This window comes from Branchiostoma lanceolatum, chromosome 8 (genome assembly GCF_035083965.1).
Source record: "Branchiostoma lanceolatum isolate klBraLanc5 chromosome 8, klBraLanc5.hap2, whole genome shotgun sequence".
Lineage (NCBI taxonomy): Eukaryota > Metazoa > Chordata > Leptocardii > Amphioxiformes > Branchiostomatidae > Branchiostoma > Branchiostoma lanceolatum.
Genome location: NC_089729.1, coordinates 21,505,851 through 21,525,290, shown reverse-complemented (window position 1 = coordinate 21,525,290; position 19,440 = coordinate 21,505,851). Strand labels below are relative to the sequence as shown.

General features: G+C 41.6%; 1 protein-coding gene across 2 annotated transcripts in view; it reads left to right on the top strand.

The window, feature by feature from the left end:
- The window catches only part of LOC136439593 (nuclear protein localization protein 4 homolog), a 65,952-nt gene that overhangs the window by 41,495 nt on the left and 5,017 nt on the right, over positions 1 to 19,440 (top strand). Inside the window, exons 8-16 of one of the 2 annotated variants that reach the window (XM_066435030.1) lie at positions 953 to 1,132; positions 1,978 to 2,064; positions 3,102 to 3,173; positions 3,439 to 3,565; positions 8,195 to 8,355; positions 8,586 to 8,657; positions 9,345 to 9,443; positions 13,091 to 13,207; positions 15,359 to 15,470. In XM_066435030.1, coding sequence (XP_066291127.1) covers positions 953 to 1,132; positions 1,978 to 2,064; positions 3,102 to 3,173; positions 3,439 to 3,565; positions 8,195 to 8,355; positions 8,586 to 8,657; positions 9,345 to 9,443; positions 13,091 to 13,207; positions 15,359 to 15,470 — 1,027 coding nt within the window. The remainder of the gene's footprint in view (positions 1 to 952; positions 1,133 to 1,977; positions 2,065 to 3,101; positions 3,174 to 3,438; positions 3,566 to 8,194; positions 8,356 to 8,585; positions 8,658 to 9,344; positions 9,444 to 13,090; positions 13,208 to 15,358; positions 15,471 to 19,440) is intronic. The other variant, XM_066435031.1, reaches the window with a different exon arrangement.

Sequence of the window (19,440 nt, the reverse complement as noted above, 5' to 3'; positions counted from 1 at the left end):
CAGAAGTTGGCAGAAGTTAGGTGACATCATCCTAACTTTTGCCACTAGCCTGGGTAGGGTGGCAGTTGGCAGAAGTTGGCAGAAGTTAGGAGTGAAGTCATCCTAACTTCTGCGACTTGCCGGGGTAGAGTGGCAGGTGGCGGAGGTTAGGTGGCAGAAGTTAGGTGACATCATCCTAACTTCTGCCACTAGCCTGGGTAGGGTGGCAGTTGGCGGAGGTTAGGTGGCAGAAGTTAGGTGACATCATCCTAACTTCTGCCACTAGCCTGGGTAGGGTGGCAGTTGGCGGAGGTTAGGTGGCAGAAGTTGGCAGAAGTTAGGAGTGACGTCATCCTAACTTCTGTTACTAGCCAGGGTAGAGTGGCAGGTGGCAGAAGTTGGCAGAAGTTAGGTGACATCATCCTAACTTCTGCCACTAGCCTGGGTAGGGTGGCAGTTGGCGGAGGTTAGGTGGCAGAAGTTGGCAGAAGTTAGGAGACGTCATTCTCGCTTCTGCCACTAGCCAGAGTAGGGTGGCAGGTAGCAGATGTTGGCAGAAGTTAGGAGACGTCATTCTCGCCTCTGCCACTAGCCAGATTAGGATGGCAGGTGGCAGAAGTTGGGTAACGTCACCCACTGTTCAAAACTGTAGAACAGTTATGGACTAAACTTTGCTTCAATAGTTTCCTGTTCCATGCTTTTCCCAAAGACGAAACTCTTTTCATGACCCACCTTCTCTCTTTAGTGATTAAGAATATTCAAGTTTCATACATTGTTAAAGATTTTCAAGATATATATTTTTAAAAATTGTTTAAAATATCTACTGGCAATGACGTCATCCTAACTTCTGCCAACTTCTGAGTGAGTGAGTGAGTGAGTGAGTGAGTGAGTGAGTGAGTGAGTGAGTGAGTGAGTGAGTGAGTGAGTGAGTGAGTGAGTATCCTTATAGTCACAGGCTTTTCATGTTTTGCAGAAATATCGTCATGTGGACAACATCATGTTTGAAAACCACACCATAGTGGACCGGTTCCTGGACTACTGGAGGAAAACAGGAAACCAGCGTATGGGGTTCTTATATGGAAAATACGAGCACCACAAAGACGTACCACTTGGGATAAGGGCCACTGTAGCAGCAATCTATGAACCTCCTCAGGTTGGTAATGAAACAACGAAAAGAATTAACTGAAAAGCAGTTCCACAGTATCTGCTGGATGTTTCACAGCAATAGAATGGAGTTTGGAAGCTAAATTGACTCTCCCTTTAGAAACTACCAATCAATTTGTAAATGGCTCAAAATAGATGTACATGTACCCGCTTGCAAGTTGCAGAAAAATGAATGACTTGAAACATGCTCTGTATTGTAAATTGCATATTGTAGGAAAAGCTACTTAAGTAATTGAAGGCCTGCTAAAGAAATGCCCCATCTCCCACTGCAGTTATATGGCATATAGGGATGAAATGTGCAGATTGTTTAGTTCTTGAGCAAAATTAAGTTTGTTAAAGGCAGGCTAAACTTAATTTCGTAAAGCATACTGCAGTATGTTAAATATACCACTAAGACCAGTTCTGACTTGTTTTACACTAGTCCATCATAGATTAGCGTTTTTACAACATTTGAAATTCGCAGTGTGGTTATGTAATACTGGCGATGTCCAAAGCCCTTTGACCTTTGTGACGTCAGATTCCGAGTCGGAGGAATGGCGTCTGGAGCAATTCCTATGGTGCAGGTGTGGCCGACTCGGAATCTGACGTCACAAAGGTCAAAGGGCTTTGGACATCGCCAGTATTACATCACCACACCGCGAATTTCAAATACATGTATTGTAAAAACCCTGATCTATGATGGACTCATGTAAAAGAAGTCAGAACTGGTCTTAGTGGTATATTTAACATACTGCAGTATGCTTTACGAAATTAAGTTTAGCCTGCCTTTAACAGAGAAGGAAAGCTGGAGTATTGTCTATGTAGGACTCTCCAACTGTTGATGTTGTTCTTCAGGTTGGAACAGCTAACAGTTTGGAGCTTCTTGAAGACAGGAATGCTGACATAGTGGATGACATTGCAAGGAAGCTTGGGCTCAGGAAGGTCGGTTTTGAGTGTCTTCTTCAGGATCAGTTGTACATATTAACAGACAACATAAACTGTTATTCACAAAATAATACCTGTAATGTTGGTAATCAGTCTGATAACTGTTGTTTTTTTCTAACAGGAGCTATTCCTGCTAGAATGTGTCATTCATCGGGAGGTTCTGTATACAAATCTGATGTTTTTGTTATCTGGGCATCTATCTATTTTTTTTTATTGATTGACAAGTCTTCTGGAAGAAGTCTTCATATCTTAACCAGTTGTAGAGATTGATCTGTCTTTAAATAGTGTTGTATGTTCATTTTTGCCTTTTTCCAAGTAGTACAGCAAAAGATTGGAGTGAAAGCTTATCCATGTTATTACATCATCAAGTCTTCAATATAGGGTTAATGATCCGCTTTCCTTTGGTCTATACGGTGTGATAAGGCATGGTCGTTCCTATAACCGCCGAATAAAGTACCGAGGTCACGAAGCGACCAAGGCACTTTATGATGTGGTTATAGGAACGACCATGTCTTATCACACCGTATAGACCGAAGGAAAGCGGGTCATTAACGTTATCATCATATAGCCATTGTCCATGTCGTACAAGTAGTTAGTAGTACTGTGAGAAGTGTTTGATTTTGTGTCATACCTGGGCCGCAAAAACGTTCGCTACGGGTCTTCCGCATCACGCGGGGCTCTATAGAATGTTTAGAATGCATTTTGAGTGTTCCGGTTGCGCCGCTATCGAACATTTGAACGCAAAAGCGGGTCCGTACAAAGTTTTCAGACCCGCGGGTCCATACAAAGTTTACAGACCTGCTTTTGCGGGTCCGTATGAAGATTACAGACCCGAAAATGGAGCCTTCTGATTGGTCAACGACATCTACCTATATGATAATGTTCTATAGAACTCACACTGTCAATGGCAGTACCCGGCACACAAATGCATGGAGCAATGGGTCAGAAATAGTACTATGATGATTTGCTTTATCATATTGTTTATGTCCCTCTCAGTACAAAATGATGTAACCATTAAATTTTTCAATTTGCAGGTTGGATGGATTTTCACTGACTTGGTGGCTGATGATTCTGGCAAAGGAACTGTCAAGAACTTCAGGAATGCGGTCTGTACTGTTGCAGTGTAGAAGTTTTCATTCCTACCATCTGTCCATTCCTGTATTTTGGGTAGTTTGAAACACTGAGACTCTCAGTACAAAATTCTCAATTTTTTGCTCAAAATTATTGCTCTACTGGTGACACTGCACTGGAACAGATTAGAATAGATGTATTGAGTACAAACCATTAGCAGATTTACTGTAGAAATCAAATTACATTTAACTACATGTACATGTATGACTTATTGTGTGTCAAATAATCCTCTGTTGACAGGATTCAGTCTTCCTCAGTGCAGAAGAGTGTATCATGGCCGGAGAGTTTCAGAACCAACATCCCAACTGTACCAAACTGTCTCCAGATGGCACTTTTGGCTCTAAATTTGTCACTGTGGTGGCTTCAGGTAAGTCTAAGTGATACATGTATGTATCAATGTCCCTTGACACCACCCATTGTACTGTCTGTCCCTAGTACCGGTACTTCCATTTGTTTTCTGCTGTCTTTCTCAGTTAAGAAATAACAGCTTTCATACTTATTAAAGGTCCATGTAACGTAACATGATCTATTTACATACAGAACCTATTTACGTCCGGTTTGGCTCATGTCCACATGTCGCGGTGTATTATGCCAAACCCTGTTCTCATGAGAAATAAAGAACGTCATAAGTATGATCCTTAGCCATCTCTCTCTATTGTACAAAATAATGAAAAAGGTTTACGTCCAGCGACATAACAGAATGAACTCCTGAACCAGTAACGACAAGTTGCACGGAAGCGTCACGCATAACGTATTTCATATGTAATTCGACACAGCGTACTTCATCATGTTTTACTAACTTGCACGATAACTAGTATCTTTTAAAAGTAGCTGACGTTAAACCTTTCATTGATATTTAGACTATCCATGGTGATTCGAGGTTTGAAACTCTTACCAGTTTTAGGAAGGTTCGATACAACCTAGCGACCCCCGCATCGGAGGTTAGTTTTGGCACGTGAAAACATAATGGCCATGCGTTTACCACGTGAACGCCACGTGCCGCACATGTCGGGGAAATTCACAGATAAACGTTTTTTTCTTCCATCGCGTCAAGCAAGTGGCGGGACAGACATAGTGATTTTACTATCATTTGTCAGTAGTCAAGACTACTATGGACAGTTACTGTGCATTTTTTTCTGGTCTATGTTCTTCAAGCATAGCGCTAGAAGGGAAAATACTGAAGTGGACGATAATGGGTTACCCTAGCACAATTCTTAATCATATACCTCAGTATAAATACATGCTCGCACGGCGTTAGATAGGCGGAGAAAAACTTACAGACCATGCATTTTTTTTTTAGAAGAGCTGATACTTCTGACCATGGGTTTAAAATTTGGCTCTGTCCGCGCAGTTTTAAGATAAATACGTTTTGAACAAATCAGACGTTAATTGGTCATGTTACGTTAGGTAAAGGTAGTAATAGTAGTCCACTGTAAAGGTAGTCCCATGCCCTTTTTGAGACCGTAGGGGCAGTCGGTTGTTATCCACTATGTCTAAGGCACAGAATAAGAAAGGGGAGCCCATCCCTCTCCTTCCACCGCCTTTTATGTCCCCAACCGAAGTCAGGTACCATTTGTACACCTGGGAGGAGTGATGAAAGTCATGTAAAGTGCCTTTCGCAAGGACACAACGTCTAGCTAGGAATGCCAGGAATCAAACCCGTGATCTCCGATCTCGTGTCCACTAGCCTAGTCACTTAGCCATTTGACATTTCCTACTTACCATCATACCATGTATGAATATTTTCAACAGCCACAGTGATGATTAATCACAGGTGGAACCCAGCGTTGTTGCCCATGAAGTTGACCTGTATTAGCACCTTTACAAGATCATGATTAACAAACTTCACAGTCACACATCTGCTCCAGTTAGAGCTCATTCATCTCAACAGTGTGTTGCCTTACAGAGAAAAGATGCAGCTGTTATAAACATTTATTCTTAATCTTAAGGCAGCAGCTGGTTTAAATCTGGTAAAGAGATAGAAATACATAGGTTTTTTGCAAGAATGCTTAAAACCATGAAATTGTGATTGTCTTACATAAGGCCACACCAATTTAATTTCTTGGTTAACGGATTTTTCTTGAAAAATAATGGAGAGGGAGGGAAAAAAAATAAAAAAGGCATTGTAACACTACCAGCCTTATTCCCCATGCAGTAAACAATAATCAAGGCCGCTTAACTGCAAAGAACGTTGAACCTTATCAAGTTACAAAATGATATAGAGCACATTGAACTGAAGTGACCGTTACTACATGAGAAACTTCTGTTACATCCTTTTGCAATTATTCATAACAATTTGCAAGCTACACATCTTTACTGTATGACTAACAAACTGAATTGAAATATTGATGTATAAAGGATGACAGCTGACAAGACTCAATATTCATCTGGTTTCAACTTTATTCTTTTTTGCATTTGCTAGTCAATGTCATCAACAACAAGGTATTGGAATTTTCACTACATTGTACCAGTTTCAACCCATTACCACAACATTGTTACTGTGATACTTAGTTCTCTATGTTAAAGCATAACATCATGCAGTGGCCGTAAGAAATTAAAGAATAGGGACAAGTCCAAAAGAGAACTAATACATGAGTTGCAGCCTTGCAGCACAAATAGCTAACTGAGTACAACATAACATAAATGGTATACAAGACAATGAATTGTTATGGTTTCAGTCATACCTGTCAGATAGATGTCAGGTAACGGTCGTAGACGGTACCACTAGTGACTGCCTTGGAATAGCTGAAGGCGTCCCGCAAGGTTCCGTTCTTGGACCGTTATTATTCATATTGTACATAAATGACATGCCGAACTACATTACCCATGGTGAAATAGTACTCTATGCTGATGACACGGCACTTTTCTATGCATCGAAGTCTGTTACTGATATAAACACAGCCTTAAATGCTGACCTCCGCAATATTGAGAGGTGGCTAGATGCAAACAGACTGACACTAAATGTCCGTAAATGCAAGTCTATGCTCTTTGGTACTGTACGAAGGCTGCGCCTAGGTAATGAACAACTTAATCTTACTCTTTCGGGAACGTATTTGGAAGTGGTTTCATGTTTTAAATATCTAGGTGTTTGGTTTGACCCCAGTCTAACTTGGAACATACATATCAACAAACTGTGTAATGCGGTGTCATCTAGGCTAGGAGTGATACGCCGTTTAGTTTCCATTTTACCTCCTAAGTCACTGTGTATGCTATTCAATTGTATGATTCTTCCAAAGATTGAATATTGTGATACTGTTTGGGCCAACTGTGGGAAAACTCTCTCTGACAATGTCCAGAAACTTCAAAACCGAGCAGCACGGCTTGTCCTCGGTCTGTCACGTACAGCACATGTGGATAATGTACAGTTGTCTGTTTTAGGTTGGAGTTCCCTCGCATCTCGCCGGCAAATGCACCTCCTGCAAACTGTTTTTAAATCTATTCACCAACAAGTGCCAGAATACCTACAGATATTTGTCAGAACATCTCACACTTATGCAACAAGACATAATTCAAACTTATCTTTGCAACTCCCGAAAGTCAGCCTAGAATCTGGTAGGAGAAAATATGCGTTCAGGGGTGCATTTGCCTGGAATGAGTTGCCGGCCACAGTTAGAGCGGCTACGTCGGGCCAAACTTTTAAAAAACAAGTAAGACAGTACTGCTGACCTCTGACCTCCAGACCCGGCCTGCCATATCGACTATGATTTAAGGATTATGATTTGGATTCGACGCTCGGTTATGTATATATTATCTTTTTTGGTTACTTTCTGTTCATTATTCTATGTTATTTACTTGTTATGTTATTTAGTCTGTTTATGTTATTTTGTACAGGGCACGCCTGAAAAGCAGTGCGGTTAGCACTGAGTGCGTCCACCCTGGATAAAGAAAACAGAAATAAATAAATAACAAACTGAACTGAAATAAGTGCCATGGGTGTCCAGCCCTCCTGACTAAGCCCATTTTAGGAGCTTCTTTTAGGAGCACATGCTCCCAAAAATTAGCTGGTACTCCTGGAATTTTTTTCTTAGGAGCACAGTGCTCCCATCAAAAATGACATGTATATGCCTAAATCATGGACTGCTAAGTTAACTTTTTAAACATCTAAAACATATTTTTCTTTCAACAGTTGACAACAGTCATGCCTGGCCATGGCTGCAGGTACAAGATTCAAGTCAGACTCTGTTAAATAAAGCAGTTGGCTATAAGAGATGGTGTGATTTGTCCTACTTCCCCAAGAACGGCCTAAAATCCCTTATTTATCACCTATCAACGTAGGTCTTTGACTTAGCTGGATTGTGATTTTTCTTCAATTATCTAGCAAAATACATTATTTAAGCGTGTTACCATTAATTCATAGGAGTATTACTTGGTGTGTCCAAGTTAGAGACTTGCTTGTGTCCCAAATTTTTTAGTGACACTGGTGCACCTAAATTTTTGCTGGTGCGCCCATTTTTTTTGGGTTGGGAGCACAGTGCTCCAGGTCAAAAAGCTTGTCTGGAGCCCTGGTGTCTAGTACGAATTTTACGGAATAAAGTGCAATTTTGCACGTATAATTAACAATTCTACGGAATACAGTGCAATTTTACTAGTAAACTTAGCAGCCTTTAGGACAGATTCTTTGGGAGTATACACACGGACTAACACAGGAATGAGACCTTAAATTTCAAACTTCCTCCAGTAGAACCTCGCGTGATTGGCTAATTTGCATCATGTGACTGCAAGTGCAAAGAGCGCCCCTACCAACAGAAGTATGAACTGCAGCAAATTTCACTCAACACTCCCTGATTAGAGTGACGTCTTTTCATGTTGCTTTTATTTTTATTTCAATTGAGCAAAAAAACAAGCGTCAAATCCGTTTACCAAGAAAATAAATTGGTGTGGCCTAAGCAAATATTAAAGATTTATTAAGTCCATAAAATGCTCCCCTTTACCCCTGTAAAGGTACCAACTGTCTTTTTGTTGCTTTACAATGTGGTTGTTTTGTGAACTACTGCAGGTGATGAAAGTCACCAGATCCACTTTGAGGGTTACCAGGTGTCCAACCAGTGCATGGCTCTGGTGAGGGATGACTGCCTGGTGCCCACCAAGGATGCCCCAGAGCTGGGCTACATCAAGGAGTCCACCCCAGAACAGTATGTGCCTGATGTTTTCTACAAGGTAAGTACAACCGAGTTGGTACCCATAAGGTGTAAGTTTTATTTAAGATTATGTGGTTTGGATAATCTGAATATGAAGACGTTTTGTGCATTTTAGCATTCTGCATGAACAACACAAGACTCCAAAAATGTACAGAAATTAACAAAATCACGCTTCACTGATGATAATGGTGATACGAAAAGTTTCCTCCAAAATTGTGGTGAAAATTAGCAATGATATTTTCTCCACAGGAGAAGGATTCCTATGGCAACTTGGTGACATTGCTGGCCCGTCCCCTCCCAGTGGAATATCTACTAGTACAGGTAAGACTTACCCATGGAACTCTAGTTCTATCTACCCCACTAGTACAGGTAGGACTTACCCATGGAACTCTTGTTCCAACTACCCCACTAGTACAGGTAAGACTTACCCATGGAACTCTAGTTCTATCTACCCCACTAGTACAGGTAGGACGTACCCATGGAATTCTAGTTCTCTCTACCCCACTAGTACAGGTAGGACTTACCCATGGAACTCTAGTTCTATCTACCCCACTAGTACAGGTAAGACTTACCCATGGAACTCTAACTTGTTCCAACTACCCCACTAGTACAGGTAAGACTTATTTTGTCCCTGTGTAGTATGTTAATGGGTATGTCCTGGAGAACTGACAGCTTGACACAGGACAGACCCAAGATTTAGTCATAGCCTTATGTCTCAGAAGGGACGAAGAGGATAAGTAAGTAAGTAGTATGTTTATGGAAGTCTATGAACAGCAGAATGACAAGTCATCCTAATGTAACATTTCAACAGACTTGATTTTGTTTCTTTGCCTCAAACTGTTCCTCTGTTATTCAGCTACATGGAATCCTTAATTCCACCCAAAATTGTTGATATTACAAGTAAGTATTTATTTATCTAACTGCTGTTTGATGATATCACTATAAACAGTATTAATTTCTTAATTTGTATCACATCCCAGACATGTACTGAAGGCTTGAATATTTCAGGTTACAACGGGTTTTCCTGTTGACCCATTGTCCACCTTCAACATCAGGGTGACCAAGCCCTTCCCTATTGAGAACAGAGCAGACATTGGTGACATACAGGTTTGTCATTGATGTTCACAAGCTAAAGTGAGAGCTGCAGAATTATTACTTTGGATTTTAATCTTTTATTGATTGACACTACCAAAACACCTGTGTCATGCACTTATCGTGTGTCAACATCTGTAACTAAAATACTTTATCCTTCCTGGTAGAAATGTAAAGATACACCATGTGAAGGTAAATACACTAAGCACAAAAAGTTTGGAAACTTTACTTTGGTTGATCATATTTCCGTTGTTTCTTGATCAATTTCAATGTACAGTATTATATATCTGTGGAAAGCTTGTGTAATTTCCTTTCCTATGATACTCAGCTCATTATAATTGCAATCTCATGGAGCGAGCACCAGGCCTGCTTATGCGAGTGGGTTGTAGAAAAAAAGTACCCAAATTTCCCTGCTAGTGTTCAATACTCAGCTCAGTGCCAAACCCGTTTGCGGTGGTGTCGTCCGCATCGTGAATGAAACAGTGTGTGGAGGAATGTTATGTTCACAGCTACATGTACAGATGAGAGTAGATTTGTTTTGACTGTTGGATGGGTAAATGAAAGTGTTGGGGCAGCGAGAAGAACCCTATGTGTAAGCAAGGCATGTGTGTAGCCGATCTGGTTCAGGTGTATCTGTCCCTTATCCGCCCCGTCCTTGAGTACGGGCACGTCCTGCTAGTAGGCTGCAACGAAGAACTGTCGGCCAGCATGGAACGTGTCCAGAAACGTGCATTACGTATTATCTCCTGTGGGGGCAGGCGAGCTGTTCCAAGCTTACCAACCTTGAAGGAAAGGAGAGAGTCAGCAGCACTAAAACTCTTCAAGGCTATGCTGTCGCCTGAGCACCCTCTCCATGACCTTGTTCCCCTCCAACGTTCGACTGCTACAGGCAGACAGCTGAGAAACAGAAACACTTACACGCTGCCATCAGCCAGGACTCAGCGACTAAACAAGTCATTCCTGTACTGCGCCATAAGACTCTATAATGAAAATGCCTGACCCACGGCTGGCCCGTTTTGGTTTTGATCTGAATGTGTAATTGTAAATGGTATATTTTATATGAAACTGTACTGATTTTAAAATGAACACTTGTAAAAATCGGAACACAATTCAGGGAGGCGTTAGCTAATCCCTGCCTTTGTACGATTTGTTTTGAATTGAATTGAATAAACTTGATATATATGCTGACTGTTGCACAGATAGACTGACAGTGTTTGTGGAGTCAGCGTCATGGTGTAGGGCAACTGCCAGAGGAAAAAGCAGGCTAATCATCCTAAGCAACCTCGATGTGTCAAGATATAGAGACACCATTCTCCATCCAGTTACATTTCCTAGATCCTTACCTCTGCAATATGAGACTGAGTGCCATTCTGCAAGATGATAGTGCACGTCCATACAGAATGAGAGTCATTTCAGACCACCTCCAGGATGCAGGAATACAGAGGATAGAATGGCCTGCCTGCAGCCCAGATCTCAACACAATTGAACACCTCTCAGACTCTGTGATCACTGATCAGCTTGGCCGAGCTGTGCATGCAAGAATGATCAACAGAACAATACGACCTGCGACGACTCCTTGTGGAAAAATGCCCAGGGACCGTGTAACAAAACTGGTGACAAGCATGAGGAGGATGTGCCGGGCTGTGGTGAAAGCATCTGGCTTGTGTACTCAATATTAAGCCACCTTCATCATAACTGAGGTTCCTTTATGCAATTTGTTGTTTGAATGAAGACTAAAAAAAATAACCATGGCTTTCATATTAACCCTTAAGCTGCCAGGTTTTTTAGCTAAGTAAAAATCAAAAATGTTTGACCCCTGACCTCCCTCACGAAACCCGCGAAACACCCGGCGGCGCTAACTCCCCTAACTTCCCGGCTTCGCGCGCTACACGCACGCAAAGCTGTTTTGTTCTGGGGAATACCCTATCCCGGTTAGAACCGGGTCCAGCACACAAGGCATATTTCTGTATCCCTAGTTAAGTCGGGACTGGCAGCTTAAGGGTTAATGTGTTTTGTTGATTGAAGTTTCATATTACCCTCGCACACAAGCCACGTGCTACCAGCAGAAGAAAAAATTCTGAATTGAGCGTTTGACTTAAGTAGGGTAATCTGGGCATTTTTTTTTTATGTGACCCGCTGGCATAAGCAGGTCTGGTGCTTATTGCATTAATTTACAACCATAATAAGTTTGGTATCATGGGAAAGAAGATCACACAAGCTTTTCAATGATATGTAAATCATTGAAATTGATCAAGAAACAAAGGAGATATGATCGACCAAAGTTAAGTTTCCAAACTTTTTGTGCTGAGTGTATTCTGTATTTGCTTGCAAATGTTACCTTTCTAGTTATCTCCATGACGAATGGAAATAGAGTTTTGGGTGGGTGTGTGTCTGTGTGTTTGTGTTTCCGGACTACTGTAGTCAGCATAACTCAAGAACCTCTGGATGGATTACAACGATATTTGGGATGTGGGCAGGTGTTGGGAAGCCAAAATTTAAGGTCGATTTTTGGCCCCCTGGTATGTGACCTTGGTACTGCAGCAGAAGTTCTGTTTTTCTATCTTTTGACCTGGACGCGCAATGGTCTTGATTTTTTTGGTAGAAGATAGCTTGTGATGTAATGAAGAATTGGTGGTGTAGGTTTGGGCCCCCTAGCAGCTTGCTCGGGAACTGCAGGGGCATTATTGTGAAAGGAGAATAACTGAACAAAGGAACAACAGATTTCCATGATATTTAGTATGCAGGTAGCTTAGAGGGAGATGTACATAATGAAGTGCAAATTATGCTAATTGGGACATGAGGATAGATATGAGGTCTCCAAACTCTTGTTTTGTGTATATTTATGGATCTTTTGTTACTGTTTCTATAAGCAGTTTGGTTCCTGACTATTTGGAGAACCACAAAATTCTATAATTTTTGTTTTTAAGAATCTCAAAAAAGGTTTGCACCCAAAATTGTAGTTGACTTGTGACCCCTACTTGGATCTTGACAAGTTTTTAAAGTACAAACATTAAGATGATATAGCATGGCATGGTAAGTCAATACCACCTACATGTACATCAACAAAATCCTGAATGCTTATCAGGAAATATTTTTGTTTTCAGTGCCACTAAGTCAGTCAGGCTGTATTTAACTTATCGCAGATCTAAATCTATCTTATTCCGGACCAATCCTCCTCTTATGCTCAGTAGCGTGTGTAGTCCAGTGGTAAGTGATCCTGCCTCTGGACCAACAGGTTGAGGTTCGAATCCTGTCTGTTGTCACTCACCCAAAGTGCACGCTGTTGGATAGGGTTGCAGTCCACTGTTCATTCTACTTGTCAAAAATAGCTAGGGGAATTTGCCTGGCACATGTGTACAATGAACCTGTATATACTGTACATAGCGCTGTCACGACCAGTGGAAGAATAAGTCTTCAGTTAGCTAAACTGGTTCAAGATCACTTTTCTCTTATGAAAAGAGACCAATCAAATATCAAATAGTTACATGTACATGTAGTTAACTTCTCCATGCTGTGGACCAATTTGTGATGTCAATTTTGTATTGTGTTACACTTCTTTGGCTGAATAAATACAAAAATATATATTAACTGTTACATCATTACTTACTTGCATGTGTGGCAGGCCTGATGACTGACTTCATCTTTGAACTGAATTTCCTCAGGACTTCGGACAGCTGACTGCCTACATGCAGCAGTTCCCTGGGTACCGTCTGTTGGAGACCATGTCGGACCTACATTTCCTCACCTACCTGGCAACAATGGACATGCTGCCATTGAAGGTTAGGTCACCTTTCCATTTTACTTCACAAACTTCCAATTTAACAACTATTCCACCATGGCACTTTGTTTTTCTGACTGTTATACATTTATATAGGTCAATACCATGACTATGTAATGATGATTATATATATACTGTATTAGTACATATTTGTGCTTGTGTATGTATATGTGTGTGTGTAATCCAACCACCTCACAACACTCCTTACTTGATCAAATCAACCCATCCTTTGATTATACATCTATTGCAAGATAGAATACTAGTTGTGAAAATGTATGATCAACTGTGTTAACCAATGACAGGGTGGGTCCATGTATAACAAGCTCTACTACGGCATTTTTTGTGAGAAAAAATTCTGAATACGTTCAACAGGCTATGACAAGAGTTTAGGACAGTATTTTCTGTCTTACAAGCCAAGGATAGAATTTTGTACAACACACCCACAACTGTCCAGGGTATTCCCAAATTTTCACCGGGACCGGCTTTTTAGCAAATGCCCACAAACGCCCACCCTGGCGAAGTCCGCGCTGCACGAATCTCATTTTTTTTTATTTGGAATATGTTCAGGTTGTGCTCCCGTTGATTAATCCTGAGTTTCAAGTCAATCCATTGATCCAAAGTTAAATAAAGCGAACTTGAAGATTCTTACCTGGCTTTTTAGAGAATGCCCAGCATCCTGACATGGGCGCTAAATCTAATACCATAAACATGCTCAACATGTTGTCCTCTGAATGTGTGCTCAGTTTCCGTGCTGTACACGTCTGTAAAGTGACTTTTTTTAAACAAAATACACAGCGCGGGGGGCCACTGCCTCGGAACAGTCACGTGACCAGAGTCTGTCATTTTGGAATGTTTACATCCAAGGCCGTGGCCTCCCCATGCTGTGTCACGATGGCCAATATTTTGGCTGATATATTGGGCATTCGCTAAAAAGCCATTTTTGCTAGGCATTCGCTAGAATTTTGGCTGAGCATTCGCTAAAAGCCAGGTAAGAATCTTCAACTTTGCTTTAGTTAACTTTGGATCGAATTGACTTGAAACTCAGGATCAATAGACCGATCCTGTCGAACACCATATCGAACGAATAGAAAGCTGATAGAACCCCCTGTTCTATTTAGCCCACCTCTGTCAAAAACAGCGTTGGCGGGGCAGAAATGGCGCGTGGAAAGCAGGGTACGTATATCTGGGACAGGTTTTCCACTGTATTGGTTGAATGCATGCTCAGAACAAAAACAAATTTAAAAAGAAAATAGATCGGGCACTCAAGGAGAGGAAGCTTGAACCACATGCTGACTTACTACAAAGTCCGCTAGCGCAGAGTTTTGTATCTTCAGTTACTGGTGTGTGAAACTGGTTAACTTGAAAGTGAACAGGGAAGTAAAAGGATGCATTTTAATTCTTAGTTACTTAATACCATGCAGCTGTTATGCATGCAGTCAATACAGTGGGAACCCTGTCACAGATATATGAACCCTGTTTTACACTTGCTTCTCAGAAACTGGGCGCTGATGCCCACCGACAAGAGAAAGCTATGCGGCGCATACCGCTTTAACATTGACCGAAAACATTACGCTCTCACCGCAACTTCACCTACCCCCTCCTTAAACAACTCTACCCGGTGGATACAGCCTTCAACAAAGAAGACATAGCATTCTTATTTGGCCCGCTCTGAAAGGGTTTCAGTGCCACAAAAGCTAAACCGAAGTCAGTGGCATTATTTTCAACCTTGCCGCGGCGGCCATGTTTGGTCCGTCAAACCCTGTTTTTGACGGAGGTGTTCGAAATCGAACAGGGGGCGTGGCTTTGGGATCGGTCTATTAATAAGAGCACAACGTGAATATATTCCGGGCAAAAAAACTGAGATTCGTGATGCGCGGACATCGCCAGAGTGGGCGTTTGTGGGCATTCGCGAAAGAGCCTGTGCGATTTTCTCCTAAACCTGTTGTAACATGTACACATGTATGTGACAGGGTTTTACATGTTTAAACTAGTGCATCCACTTCTCTGAAACCCTCAACAATCAGTCCAGTTGAAGCAGGATAAAATCCTACAACTACAAATTCTCAGTGACATGTGACAGGCATGATTATAAGGAGAGCCCAGATCTTTCCATCCCACATCAGTATTTCCAACCTTCTTTAACCCCACACAGGAGCACATGGGCCCTTTGTTGGAAGGTGTGCGGGAACAAAATGCAGAGACTGTCGAGCATTGGTCCAAAACTGACCAGTGGGCTACAGTGGAACAACTGATTGCTGCACATGGTAGGTGCATATGGCAGAAACCATGTCACATGCAAGTGACTTGAATTGCTGCCAAAGATAAATATACCAAGGGATGGAGTTGGAAATGGAGACACATGTACATGTACAACAGTTGCATCGTTTAGCAGAATAAGGCCCCATTCACAATGCAGAAATCAAAACAGTTTGATTCGTTTTGGATATACATGTAATCCAAACTGAAACACTTTGCATTTTGTTTGCAGGATGCAATCTTGCACCCACGCTCAAAACGGTTTGCATTTGCATCGAATTGACTTTGCATTTCACATGTTTTACATATCATTGTATATGCTACTTTATCCTCATGACTCTATTTTGACTTTCTCTTGTCTGTTTGGGACGTATTTAGTGGGCCAACTGTGGAAACTCGGGGTACGCTGAAGGGCCATGTTGTCATTGTCATGTCTGTATCCCCCCAATAGATATCAGGACTCCCGCTTCCTAGACCAGCTGTTTAATTGAACTTGACTTGGGGCTGTAGCAAGATTTTACAATTCAAAAACACGGCCCAAATATCCAGTTGACAGCTAAAAATTTTCACTCTATCCCACGCTAACTAACCAAAAGTGACGCCACGAGCTATGGCCCCACGAATCCAGATGTTCAACGTCATAAACATCGAGGTGAACCCGTTCCACGCCACTTTTGCATTCATGATTACAATTCCGCGAAACCGTTTTATTCTTAACCATTCCAGATTACCTTGGGAGGGGGTTCAGGATAAAACGGAATGAAACCAAAATTATTTCATTTATCCTGCTGCAACAGTTCAAACCATTTTGTGTGGAAAAGTTTTGTAAGTACATTCTTGCCACATTGAATTCTTCTAGCAATAGAACAAAACAGATTTCGAAATCATAGTACCCTGCTTTGCAATTTTTTTGATTGTGACTATTTTAGATTGTGATCATTTTTTCCCAGCACAAAACAGCCACAACAAGAATGGTGACAATAAAAAGATGTTGCCATGGAGACAGTGGTCTCTGTTAGTGTTTTCATTTTGTTACAGCTCATAGCTTACATGCAAATAAGGACCTCATTTGCATAGATTATATCAGTTGATCACCTTCTCTACCCAAATGACACAAGTTGTTCAAAGTATGGAAGTCTTAGTCAAGAAGGGTATCATTACCATACCATGATCAGAAAACGAGATATCAAAACCGGAAGTTCCGCTGCAGTACCACAGAAAGTTGCAAGGGGGCCAAAAACCTAAGGTCTTACAAAGACCTACCAACCTACCAAATATGGAGACAATCCGTCCAAGCATTCTCGAGTTATCATCCTGTGGATGGAAATTCCTGTGGAGTCATTCCTGTACAATTCCTAGAATTCTTGCAGACTGCACACAATACTATACCATTAGGCCACACCAATTTATTTTCTTGGTTAAGGCCACACCAATTTAATTAGTTGGTTCTTGGAATCGCCGCTTCCGAAAAATTGAAATCAAAAAATCAAAAATCAATCAAGTATATACACCAAAAATAGCCTGCAACCCCAATGTGAATTGATTGAGGGCTTTGTCAATAGTTACAAGCCAATCAAAATGCTGGAAATAGTCACATGATATAGACCCCGTTCACAGTCATTTTTTTCAATCGCGATTGAAGTATAATCGCGATTGTTCGATCCGATCGCGATTGAACGTAAATAAACTTTCGCGTTCACACTGCTTTTCACCAAGTGGATTAAAGTACGCCGTGATCCGATCGCGATTGAAGCACGATTGAAGCATGCCATAGGCGATCATCTGGTTGTTGTCCTTGTTTTATGTCAATTTTTCCGCTAGACATTGTCACTTGGTGCGGTAAATGTCCCTCTTTCGGTGACATTTCCCCAGTTTGGCCTGCACCTCCTCTCTCAGATTGCAATGAGGACCCTGGTCTCCTCATCGCGCCACCTGCCACCAGCTGAAGTTGCTGACGGAGTTTCATCCTTCATCTTGGCCATTGTTGACGATGAAAAGTCGTTGTTGTTGTAAGAGAGCGATCTGACATGTGTGGCTTGGGTTTGTTTTCCCGCGCGATGCGAACTATGACCCCACGTACCCCGGAACCAGCCGAAATCCCCGCCGATTGCGATGGAATGAATCGTAGTTGTGTTCACACTCAGAATTTGATAGGATTGGATTGGATCCGATCGCGATTGATCTTCCCCAAACTACCTCCGGAGGTGGATCAGAAACAATCGCGATCGGATCGATCCAATCGCGATTGGGAGCGTTCACACTGAAAAAATCGATCGGGATCGGATCGATTCAATCGCGATTATACTTCAATCGCGATTGAAAAAAATGAGTGTGAACATAGAGGAGCCAATCAAAGACTTGACTATGTGTAGTGGCTGGCATGACCTCCTTTCAAAATGGCCAGCCATCGGAAGTACTAATTTGGAGCCTGGAAGAAGCCATAGTTGACAATTTTTACCATAATATCAAAGGAGAGACACCACAAACTGCAGGGTTCATAATGGCAGTGGAGAGAGACAACACAGTTCGGTAGTATTTGCTCATAACTTATGACATAAGAATCTTTGGGGAGCCGGAGTTTGGGATACATGTTCAAGATGTTGCAGTGGAAACAAGAGTTCCACGAACCCATACCTTCGTCAATGGATGGGTTGTTAGTTGGGTGGGATGTTATGAAGGATGCGGATGTATTATCGTGATGTGGATTTGGTATGCGGAAGTAATGTAGATGATTTGTGATGTATAGAAAGAAGGCGTGGAGCGTAGTAAGGTGTGATAGCAGGGAAGTCGTTGTTTTGATTAATTGTTTGATGTTGGATGTGGAGTAGATTTGTGCAGATGGAAAGTTGGAATGTTTTGGCAATGGGCTGAAGTGTTTTTTGAGAAGATGGATAGGTGGGTTAGAGATTTGTTTGTTTGGTGGAAGTCGAGATGGGAACCTTTTAACATTGGTGCAGGGTACGAAATGTTGTCGGTTGGTGATGGTAGTGTGTTTTATTTTGGATTTAGGTAGGTGTTTGACGTGAAATGGCAATGTTGTACTCTTTCACAATCAGTCGGGAAGTGGGTGAGGTTGTGGGTAAGAGGGGTGATATGTTAGGTTTTTAAATAGTAACTTTATTGCACAACAATTGTACAAGGTACAAAGTATGACATTCACTGGTACATAGATAACATTCTATTAGGCTAATCAGTCTATCTTATACAATATGGTGTAGTAGTATGGGATGACAATGGGATTTTACAATCATTGGAGGAGTTTCTAACGTCTAGACATTCTTTGATATACTTCCTAATCCTAATGTATACCATGTATGGGAAATGTGTTTTGTGCCTATTTATTGGCGAAGGTTATTGTAACCTAGAGTCATTGGGTGAAAGCTATTTGGTGGGTATGAAGATGTCTAGCTGGCGAAGTTGTTGTGATGCTTGTTGTAGCTGCAGTTAGTCAGGGTGTTCTCAGAGGGCGCTTAATGTAAGGTAGGTATGTGTAGGAGGTAGTGTCGGTGGTGTTTATATGCGTGGTAGGGCCTCCCAGGATATTACCACATTGAGAATAGGGAGGGTTTCGTTGCATGAAAATGTTCAGATTCTTATTGTGTTATGCTCCCATGTCTTGCGAATGCATTCAGTAGCCTTAATTTACGAAAATTGACGGCGTTGCTGACAATTAGGTATTCTCTTGGAATACATCACAAGTGACACACAGCTACTGATTGTTCTTCCTAATGTAAAGCAGTGTACAGTCAAACCTGCCCAAGGCGACCACCCGGGGGACCGGGCAAAAACGGTCGCAATGGACAGGTGGTCGCCATGAAGAGGATTCCAATCATACCAGGTTTCCCTTGACCCCTCCAAACAACACCACCAACACATCCCAGCTGGTATACAGATTGGTCATACAATATAACACATTTCTAAACTTTTCTCGTTAATTATGCAAAGTACTTCGTCCAAAATCTAATCATCTTGAGATTT